Source organism: Cynara cardunculus (assembly GCF_001531365.2).
Source record: "Cynara cardunculus var. scolymus isolate 2C chromosome LG 17, CcrdV1, whole genome shotgun sequence".
NCBI lineage: Eukaryota > Viridiplantae > Streptophyta > Magnoliopsida > Asterales > Asteraceae > Cynara > Cynara cardunculus.
Window position 1 is genome coordinate 4,433,982 of NC_037544.1, and position 11,195 is coordinate 4,445,176.

The 11,195-nt window shown below is 34.2% G+C and overlaps 2 protein-coding genes across 2 annotated transcripts; both read right to left on the bottom strand.

Moving 5' to 3' along the window:
- Positions 1 to 635: 635 nt before the first annotated feature.
- LOC112501301 (bifunctional phosphatase IMPL2, chloroplastic) lies at positions 636 to 6,817 on the bottom strand. The gene is made up of 9 exons (XM_025105014.1): positions 6,414 to 6,817; positions 6,011 to 6,089; positions 5,016 to 5,110; positions 4,882 to 4,931; positions 3,733 to 3,857; positions 3,538 to 3,604; positions 2,621 to 2,710; positions 2,210 to 2,321; positions 636 to 916 (listed from the first exon to the last, which is right to left on the bottom strand). Exons 1-9 carry the CDS (start codon positions 6,733 to 6,735, stop codon positions 846 to 848), a joined length of 1,011 nt encoding a protein of 336 aa, XP_024960782.1. The 5' UTR covers positions 6,736 to 6,817; the 3' UTR covers positions 636 to 845.
- A 2,168-nt stretch (positions 6,818 to 8,985) lies between these two features.
- On the bottom strand, positions 8,986 to 10,575 carry LOC112500950 (embryogenic cell protein 40-like). Its single transcript, XM_025104571.1, has 2 exons — positions 10,170 to 10,575; positions 8,986 to 9,472 (listed from the first exon to the last, which is right to left on the bottom strand). The coding sequence occupies exons 1-2, from the start codon at positions 10,494 to 10,496 to the stop codon at positions 9,203 to 9,205; spliced, it is 597 nt and encodes a 198-aa protein (XP_024960339.1). The 5' UTR covers positions 10,497 to 10,575; the 3' UTR covers positions 8,986 to 9,202.
- Positions 10,576 to 11,195: the final 620 nt, after the last annotated feature.

An 11,195-nucleotide genomic window follows, 5' to 3' on the forward strand; every position in this document is an offset into this window, starting at 1 on the left:
CATCTTTGCTAATCTTGGACCGATCTCAATTCACTGGCAAAAGCTCATTTCCTCGGAAATATCATCAGGTTATTCATGAGAGTGACGTGGAATTGACTAAAAAGAGGAATATGGTTATATATATATATATATATAGATGAATATTACTTAAAATTCAATATTATAGTAAATTGTACATTAATATAATTTATTAAAGCTTTATTTTTCAATTCGTATAACTAATTGTTGCATATAAACATAATCAAATACAAGATGAACATCTTATTTTAAATATAAAAAATTAAAATATAATTAAGATAATCATTGAATTTTAATAGAAGACTTAATTATCATCCTTATAAAAATTATTTTATTATTAAATCTAAATTAAATTATAATAAAAAACTGAATTAAAGAAATTACACAGAAAACTAGAATTTTTAAATAGTTAATTCAATACTAATATCGATACATTTTTTTTCTTCAAATTTATATTTCGTTCAAAAATAAAAATATTATCGTTTTCTAAAATCATGTAAAACTGTATTATATCGACAGAGAAAATGAATAAAATGAAACATTAAGATAGAGGTATATCTTGTTGCATTACATGAGTACCCTTCTGGTTTATACATAAATTATAAGCATCAGTGGCATATGTAAATATGATTTTGTTTCAAATTGAAGTAAAATTCAACTCACAGAACATGCAACTTGCCCATTACACACAAAAATGTTAAATACCAATGCAGCCATGAGTAAAAAAATGTTGAAAGTTACTGGCACTCAAAACAATGAAAGGGAGAGTAAAATATTGAAAGTTACTGGCATTCAAAACAATGAAAGGGAGAGTAAAATATTGAAAGTTACTGCCACTCTAAACAATCCAAGGTTTGTTTGTGAAGTTGTTTGTCCCCAGCTGCCACTACGTTAAAACCTAAATCAAATGAAATCGAACATAAGTGAAAGAGTATCTGCTGCACCTCATCAACCACAGGGTGAATAATTTAATTACCGTGATATAAAATCTTAATTACAGTTAAAAATTTACAGTACGGAACAGTAGGAAAATAAGCAAACTAGGTTAGACCAGCTAATTCATTGATGAATAATAAGCAAACTAGGGGTTGTTTGTTTACCTCTTAATAGTTTCATTAAGAGACAATATCTGAATTATTAAGAGGTGAATCTTGTTTGGCAAAAAAAAGTCCGTCTCTTAACGGTTCTAAAACCCTCTGAATGATTTTGTATCATGAGCCTCCCTTAACCATTCAAAACCCTAATTTTATTGTAAACAATTACCAAGCAATTATATTTCATTTTTCACTGTATCATGAAAAATCTTAATCATTCTACACCAAACCATTCAGCAACTATCAAACAACTGCTAGGTTGGACCAGCTAATTCATTGATGAGTTGATGGTCGAGGTTTGGAGAGCTTCTTATTATAATTTAAAAAAGGAGTAAATTATGTTTTTCGTCCCCTATTTTCTTAACAATGCGACTTTCATCCCTATGGTTTTGAAATTTCAGTTTTCCTTCCTGTGATTTGCAAGTCATTGTTATTTTCATCCCTGATAGGAGTGAGGCTAACTACTATCTTTAAGTATGAGGGACTAAAACAACAATAAATTATAAACCATAAGGATGAAAACAACAATAAATTATACTCCCTCCATCCCAAAATAAATGTCCATAATAAAAATACACACAATTCTAGATAGTGCGATTATTACACCATTTAATTAACAAAAGGACAATTTTACCCTCAGTTATAGACACAAAATTTTCTCCATCTCGTGATTAAGGGTAGAGTAGGAAAGTGGAGATTTACTTTTGTTAGTGGACACTTATTTTGGGACAAATTAAAATAGTAATGTAGACAATAATTTTGGAATGGTGGGAGTAAAGCATAAGGACAAAAATAGCAATTTTCAACGAACTATAGAGATTAAAAACATAATTTACTCTGAAAGAAACAAATTCTGTTCATCAAGTGAAGAGTACTCTTACCATTGCTCAACACATTTATTTGGTTTCATTTAACCGAAACCGTGACACCTCCACTAAGTCGGGACAATGCAATTGGTAGCACAGGCCACCGTATATCCTAAACTAGGTCCGCCCTGAGGTCGGGGTTGTGGGTCTAGCAAGAGGCATCGTGTGCGTTTTTCATCATATTACAAAAAGGAAAAATGCAATTAAGAAACGAGTCGATGGGAATATTACTTGTTGGTTGTGAGTTGGAAGAAGCCTCCCAGGAAAGGTGGTTTCCTTTCCAATCAGTTATTACTCCACCAGCTCCTTCTATCACCGGTATCAGCGAAAGGAAATCGTATGGCTGAAAATTTGCTATATTAAATACTCAACCAAATTTTATTTGAAAGTATGTAATATTTATATATGGCAAATACACCTCACTTTTGGTGAGGTTTAAACCCTTGACCTCGTGGGGGGGTGGGTTCTACTAGTAACCCGGGGCACCGTTGGGTCAATGACCCTTTGGTAATATTTAAATGTACCATCTCCGGTCTTTACATCTTTTAACTTGTCTCAGTTCATACAAATACAAATCAACTTGAGGAAACCATATGCTTTATTTGATGAATTTAGCGATGATGAAAGTGAAGACGACCTCACCTTTAGACCAGACTCGACTACAAGATCAACGTGCCCAGAGGCCAGAAGTGCATATGCATAACAGTCGCATCCATATAGCGGTATTTTTACCTGTGAATCATAAATATTTAAATGAGCATAAATTAAAATACCTTGGAATTATATTGTTCAGAAAAAGGAAAGGAAAACAGAAAGATAGGACAACCAACTGAAAGAAACAGGTTTAGAAGCAAATATACAAACACAGAGCAGCCAGGTTGAAATGTCCAATTCACAAGGATGACATATGTATGTGCTTCATGAATAAGCTGCATAAAGGATGTAAAATGGCCCATCTTCAATGTACTTATATGAGAGCATGTATACACGTAGGGTGCTTTTGGTACACGGGACATGACAAGAAAAAGTTGTCTCATCTTTAGCATGACAATCAGACTGTGACAGTATAGAACAGCACTGAGCGGGACAAAAATGCAGGTTTTTTGTCCCACCAAATTAGTTGGAACAAAAATCAGGGAGATGATATAAGATAAGTAAAGTACTAAACTACCCATGTCAAAGAAAAACCTTTCACGAATCTTTCACCCACCTACCTCACTCTCACCAATATAGTTTTGTCTAGTCCAGTCCAGACCTGTCCGTGTACCATATCGACCCGTAAAAAACAATGCTTGACTGCACTCATGATCACATACCTAATGTATTCCAACGACATGTATGGAATCACATGCACGAGTGTAGAAACTATTGTGCAAACACACATAAGCTCCTTAAGAACATATATATGTATTTTAAGAACTTGATTAGCTAGTCAGATTTCAACTCTACTTCGCTTTACCACAAAAGTAACTGATGCAGGCAAATGCAAGTAACAAACACAGGCGTTCATGTTGAGAAAATGAAATCAATTGCCTATTAATAGAAGCAAATTAACAAACCTTATCTCTCACTCTAGCAAAGGCCACTTCGGCATCTGCACTAAATAGATGTGGACTAGTTGTATACCTAAGTAAAAAAGGTAATATATAAGAAAAAAAGCAGTTTATATGTGCTGAATGGGAAGTTAAAATTGCATGGAGACAATGAAACATTTTCGATTTTCAACTAAAAAGACATCAGGGAATAATTCGTACAGATATGCTTGTGAAAGCTCTGAACAGCTGCGAGTGGATACTTCTTCTCCATTTAGTCTAGTGGTTCTTCCAGTTATACCAACCCATCGTTCTCGTAAAACAGGCTGATCAATTATGCCAAGAATCTGATATCAAGCAATAAACTATCAATAACACAGGTAGAAATCAAACATGCACACAACTATTATCTCGGGTCCTTTGGTTAAATGACCTTCTGACAGGTTTTCTTTTTAAATCCATAACCTTCTGACATGAAATTTCTTTAAATCCATGACCTTCTGACAGTTTTTTTTAAAAAATCCATGACCTTCATATAGGTTTGAGAATGCCACTTCCAACAAAAGAATGTCATTTTCCATACACAAGAATGCCTAGAAACCTGTCAGGAGGTCATGGATTTAAAAACAATTGTCCGGAAGTCATTTAACTAAATAACCCCTATCTATTATCTCTTTGCTTTGCAGTTGGCCACATCAACTGTTGTACAGGCTTCGAAAGAAGTTCAGAAGTTCATATCCTGGCAAAAGAAATATAATATACTATAATGACTGTTTTGAACTTATTACAAGGAAGTTACCTTGGAGTTTCTCAATTTCTTTATAAGGTGACATGGAGTTTATCCTTCCATATAATTGTGTTTATTACATATACCTAGCCCTTAAGCATCAGGATAGGTCACGTTTATCGGTGTCATCTGAATATAAACTTGGAGAATAGGTAGTTTAAGTTTCAGTCCTAAAGAGGCACAGGAGGACAACTACAAGCATAGGTGTACCATTAAACTTCAGGATAGGCCGCATTTATTCGTGTCATCTGAATAACAAATTTGGATAATAGGGTGTCAAGTTTTTCAGTCCTAAAGAGGTTCAGGAGGACAAGTACAAATGAAGGACCTTCTTCATACTCCTAAATTATAGGAGGTATGTTGCAGCAGTTACAACAAAATTATATTACTAGTAGATTAAGAGGCGTCTTTCTGTCTAATTTGGCTGCAATGAAGGTTACAAAAAGACAGACTTTACATTGTATGTTATTCAAAATTTTCTCTAGTTTTAGGTTCTGGTAACAAAATAGAAACGGTATGACTGACTTTTCATGATTTGAAGTAGGTTATTCACATGCCATCTGAGGGATGATAATTATTCATACCGGTTTACCTCTGTCCAGTAAAGCAATGAGGGTGCCAAACAAGGGTTTGCCTGAGTACAACAAAAGTAGCCACTTTAATTCTCCCCTAAGAATAGATGGCCTAAAATTTTGTAAGAGATATAGCAAAATGGTACCTGTAATAAAACTCTTTGTCCCATCAATTGGATCTAAAACCCACACATAATCAGCAGATTTCTCTTTACACTGCCAACCATTCTCTTCCCCATAACTGCAATTGTTTAAGTTGTTTCCTATAACTATATAAACAGGAAGAAGGAATACATGGAGGATATCCATATATAAGCAGATATAAATTACTCTGATTTATTTTTCTAGCAGTCTTAAATTGCAAAGAAAGAAGAACTAAAAAAGATTGCTGTTGACCCTGTACAATCTGCCACGGCCTAATTCCCTAACCCCTACAACCCCTACAGAAAAAACTCCAGTAAAAACATCAATCAATAAGCCTCCACCACTTGAGTAAACTTAGTTCACATTAAAAATACATTGCCGGTTAAAGCCAAATAAACTTCTAAATCACTAGTTAAATCAATCACTCGAGCATAAATTGCTCAATATGAAGAACCAGCATGAAAAAAGAGTACGATTTCAATGTCTCCATGCCAATATTGCTCAATATGAAGCTCCAGTGAAAACACCAACCAATAAACCTCAGCCATTTGAGTATGCTTAGTTCAAATGATTACATCGTAATACTTTAAAAGTATATTGCCAGCAAAGAAAAATAAAGGTCTGAATCACTCACTTGAACATAAATTGCTCAATGAGAAGAACCAATATGGAAAAAGCTCCATGCTGAAATTGTTCTTAAACCAAACAAAACATTAAAAGAAGGTGATGGACGATAACTATTTAACTGAGTGCTTATCTCTTCATTAAATCTTTCCACTATTAAGAATCAGAAACCAAAAACTATACTTCCTTCAGTATACCTATAATCTATTAGGAGTAAAGCAAAATTGAGGATTCAAACCATCTAATTCACATTGCATGAGAAGGCAAACCCTCTCAGTATTGTCAAAATCACTAGAATGCTTCCGTCAGTATTCCCTCAGTATTCATCTAATCTATGAGAAATGAAACGTAATTGCGAATTATGGTAACTTACATTGCATGAGAAGGCAAATTCTCTTGTATAATCAAAATCATTGCTTCCTCTGCAGCTCTATCAGCTATTGTCACCGGACCTTAAAATAATTATAGCAAACAATAAAAGACATATATAAGAACATATGTAGTTACAATTAGTTCTTCAATCTAGGGTTGACTTTTGATCCAACGCACTAATTTTCGGCTCTAAAATTGATCCACATGCTTCGAAATTCCAGAAAACATTAAGAATCCATTAAGGTTTTAAGGAATGTTAGTCAATAAGAATTTTCTTAAAGAGATCAATATGATCGAAGGCGATTGGTTTACCCTAAAATGCAAAATAATTTTGGGCCGATAGATTAAATTAGAACTAAATCGACTTACAAACTTTCAGATATAATATGAAAAAAGAAACTGACTTAAATCTTCTTTATCGAGGATGTCAAATCTCTTGCGGAAATATTTGCGGATGACATCGCCGGCGGCGTCGGCTAATTTGTTGGCAATATCGGCGAAGTGATCAAGTTCAGAATCGGCATGCTCAGAGCCCGTAACAGCAGCAATTCCATTCGAGAGTGAGGACCTCGTTGCAGTCATCGAGATGATTCGGGGAGATTTAGCCAAAGCTAAGGTTGATGATGGTGACGACAATGATGATGCAGAACTGGAAGCCCTAAAATTTGGAGAGAGAGGGGAACGAGAAGCAGAGCTTAGAGAGAGAAAGTGAGATTGAGAGAGCATTTTTATGGCAGGAAGAAAGAAGCAGAGTTTCAAGAGCGCTCTCTCATGGAGGTAGAGGGAGTAGCAGGGAAGGGAGTGAAGATGGAGGTTATTGGTGGACCGTTGGATTGTATACTTAAATTTTAAATTCAGAAAGCATAAAATTTTTACAAAGAGGTAGTAAATATATATACATACGAGGGTGGGTTAACGTGAGACAAAGACTCTTTTTTGAGACATGATTTTTACACTTGAAATTTTATAACAAAATATTATTAAGTAAAAAAAAGTCGAACATTCACAACAAAAACATTATGAACGTTGTCTTTACGGTAGAGTTTCAAGTGTAAAAATCATGTACTACAACTTTAATAGGGTTGTATAAAACCTTAGTGGCAAAATGCAATCGGTACAGAGACCATGAATCAAAAGAGATAGTGTTGCACAATTGTGTAACCGATTACATTTTGTTATGAACATGCCCGTTCCTATTGTTTTTATAGGTTCTGGGCGAACATAAAAACATGGTTCACTGCAAGAAACAAAGTTTTTTAGTAACGACTTTTGTTGTCGTTAAAAGTCGATTTATCATCAGAAAGGATATATAACAATATGTCGTTGCTATAATTTGTGGTGGAAACATGTCATCGTTAAAAGACACATCGTCAAAGTTCAACTTTCTTGTAGTAATATGGAAAAAAATCAATAAATGTTTTTCATTAGTATAAAGTTGAGTACAAGAAATGCTAATAATTTACTGAGGAAATAAATCTTTTTATATTTATTATAGATATATAAGAGGGTACTTAAATTTACGTACTTCTTATTAGATAATTTGAAACTAGCAGTATAGAAATTATGGTTGATAAATTTTTACAAAAAATAAGAATTTTTTTAGTTCATAACAAGAAATGTGTTATTTTGATACAAAAAGAGAATTCGTGTGAATAAAGTAATCGTGAGGGTCAATGAGAGATCAATAATAAATAAAATTATCAAGGTTTTCTAGACAAATATACAAATGAGAATAATAAGAATATGAAATAAAAAATGATTCCATTGAGATCCGATAAGAATAAATAATGGATTAAACATATAATATGTAAGTTCAACAAATTATTGTTTGAGCACTTAAATAGAATCTTGTGGTGTGTTGGAATTGCAATGAAAGTTACAAAGTCAAACAATTGATGAAAATATTTAAATTCTATCTTTCTTCTTTTTTTTGTTCAACTAAAATAAGATGTTAAGATTTAAAGTTTATGAAACATGATATATATATATATATATATATATATATATATATAAGAGACATTACTAAATACATCTAGTAGAAAAAATTTATTGATTAATCACAAAACCATGAAACACATCATAAATTATAAGAATAATAGATTGATTGTCAAACAATAATAAAATATTTTATGTAGAAACAAAAATAGATAACAATAATCAACAAAAACAATTAGAACAATATAACCAAATAACAATAGTCAATAAAAACAACAATTGATAAAAATATCCAACAAAAATATATAGCAATAGTAAGCACATGATCTTAACGTTGAATTGTTGAAACACGAAAACAATCAAGCATATAGAAATAGCAATAGCTAATATCATTAGACCTTGTTGGAGATAAAAAAAAATTAAAGAGACAATAAACAATAACATATAATAAATGACCAATTAACTTTTTTTTTCTTCTCCAATATAATTAGTTGATATATTTTTGAGCCCTTATTATCTATTAAATCCTTTTTGCCTCTTATTATATGCTACAAATTTTTTGGATTTCTTTAATTCATTAAATTCTTTTTGACTATTATTGTATTTTAAGAGAAAAATTTAAATCCTGATATTTTTGAACCCTGAACGTGTGTCCCTGGCTATGAAGGTTTTATACAATCCTATTAGAAATTACGACAGCTGGAAAAAAAAAAAACCATGCTCGTTAGAATGATTCTTTACGCTATATTTGATCTATATTTGTTAGAACGATTCTATTTAAGGGTAGGAATTGTTTACCAAACACTTACCCAGAAAAATATCACTTTATTATTTATTTACTGGATAAGATTTTAATTCACCAAAACAACATCGTATGCAATAATTTACCCGGTAAACACTTATCATGGTAAGAGTCGTCGCCCTTCTTGGTACTTACCATATTCATCCGATGAGGTAATATAACTTTATAAACGCTTATCCCGGTAAGTGTAAATCTGATTTGATACATAATTTAATAAAACATTTAATTACCCCTAAACATATCGAAATATTTATTCACTATTTACATTCCTACTTCTCTTTTCATATAAAGATCCCATACAAAAAAAACACAACTAGTAAACACCCATTTGATATGAACACAAAAGAACATAATCAACGGTAAGCACCACCGATCAACGCAAACGGATACGGTGGTAAGCGCCACCGATCAACGCAAACGGATACGGTGGTGCTTGGCAGAGGAGTTGACACGAAGCTAGCGAGCATGGTGGCCGGGGAGTTTATCCATTATCTTATCCATGAAACCCTTCTTTTCGTGCTCCTCCTCGTGGTGCTCCACCTTTATGAACTCCGGTTTCGGTTGATCTGCCGGCCCGGCCGGTGTCGTCACGCTTACTTTCGTAGTCGCGGTGTACACCTTGGCCGGAACTTCGTCCTCCTTGCTTTTATGACCGGGAAGCTTTTCTTTGATCTTCTGCATCAACCCTTTCTTCTTCCTCCTCCCTCCTTCACCGTCGTCCTCCGACTACACAACACCACTACATCGTTAGTCGTGTACGTGAGTCTACCAAACACTACTGAAAAAGTTCTTCTAAGTTAGTGACGCTTGATTGGTTTGAGCTTAGCTCCAAAGGTCAAAAAGTACCAAGAGATCCCAGATTCAAATCTTAAGAGAAATAAAAATCCCCTATGAAGGTTTAAATGCGGTGATTCCGGGCTACCTGCAAAACAGGTGGTCGCCCTGGGATTAATCGGCTCGCGTAACGGGTTAGATATCCAGGTTAATAAAAAAAAGTTCTTCTAAGTCGAGAAAAACTCTAAAAAATCTCTTGACATAAACAAAAAACTTGAAGAATCCCTCGAAAATGATGTAATTAGGCTAAAAATACGTTGGACGACTTTGCACGCCTTCGGTCTATCTTAAATTTGACCCCACTAGACAAAAATCTGGATCCACAACTGGGAAAAACGTAAGATAATATCTCCACTATTAGATCAATCATAATTGAATGTTCATACTAATAAGGTGAACCGAGGTACATCGGATCAATTCCCATCTAAAACGTAATTAATGAGTAAACATGAGATTAAAAGTAACAGAGGATTCATGTGGCTTCTTACGCTTCACCATAACTTCTATTCTCACACGATCTTTCGTATATAAAATAAAACCAATTCATTTGCTCTAAAAACTTATAGTCAAAAGAATATGCTTGTCTTACCGAGCTTGAGCTCGAGCTTCCCGCCCTTCCAAGTTGCTGCTTTTTGGTTTCATCACCACCAGTCTCCGGGTGGCTCAACGGTGGCATAGTCGTCTCTATTCCACCACCACCAACGGTATCAGTAGGCACCGGAGCGAAGTGAGTTTCACCGTGCATCTCCGGTTTGGTACCGATAGTTGTCGTGCTGCCGAGCGGGCTCGAGTCTTCAGGGGTGGCGACACCGATGAGATGTATTGGGACACCACGCTCGTCGGTGAGTTTAACCGAGCGACCGAGTTCGTCGGTGAGTTGAACCGGGTTGCCCTGTTCATCAAGTATGTCTGCCATTTCTTTTTTAAAAATTTAACGAAGAGATTGGACGAGTGAAAAGAATCTGAGGGAGGGAGTGGTTTTATGATCGGACCGGTGGCCGGAATCTTACAAAAAAGCGGCGTTTTTGGCATGTCATGTTTAAGGTTACACGTATCACTAAATTTATCCGAGTCAGCTGAAGTTGTATGCCACGTGGTATACCTGTTGCCATGTGTAATTTCATCTCATTCGTTTGCTGTTTTTTTCGTCAGTTTGTAAAAATTTATGATACTATCCATTGACGTGTAATTACAAAAAAAACAAAATTAGCATTTTTTGTTTAGACAAAAAGTGGGTACAGACCTATACTGGTGTATACGGTGTATTATTCCTTTGTCGAAAGGTAAAAAAATTTAGGATCGTGAAAAGTGTAACCCTATTAGTTTGTTGTGTGTCACTGTATGTATTTTGAAACCATAATGAGAAACAAGTTTTTATTTGGTAGAGTTGGTTTGCAAGGCTTTCATTTCACCCCAGACCCAAGTTTGAATCCTGTTATTGTCATTTTTTAGTCAAATGGTGTCACCGTTTGAAAAAAAATTCCGTATATTTGTTTTAAAGTCGAACGGTGTTACTGTTTGAATTTTTTTCCCTATACTTTTTTCTTATAGTTAAATGATGTCACCGTTTCAAAAAAAAAATTTGGATCCGTCCCTGATGATCATTCTCTCAATT

Coding starts and splice junctions, on each gene's coding strand:
- LOC112500950 (XM_025104571.1), bottom strand. CDS start 10,496: ATGGCAGACATACTTGATGAACAGGGCAACCCGGTTCAACTCACCGAC. Junction 9,473..10,169: donor GAAGCTCGAGCTCAAGCTCG/GTAAGACAAGCA, acceptor GGTGTTGTGTAG/TCGGAGGACGACGGTGAAGG.
- LOC112501301 (XM_025105014.1), bottom strand. CDS start 6,735: ATGCTCTCTCAATCTCACTTTCTCTCTCTAAGCTCTGCTTCTCGTTCC. Junction 5,111..6,010: donor AATTTGCCTTCTCATGCAAT/GTAAGTTACCAT, acceptor AAACAATTGCAG/TTATGGGGAAGAGAATGGTT. Junction 3,858..4,881: donor TACTGGACAGAGGTAAACCG/GTATGAATAATT, acceptor GCTTGATATCAG/ATTCTTGGCATAATTGATCA.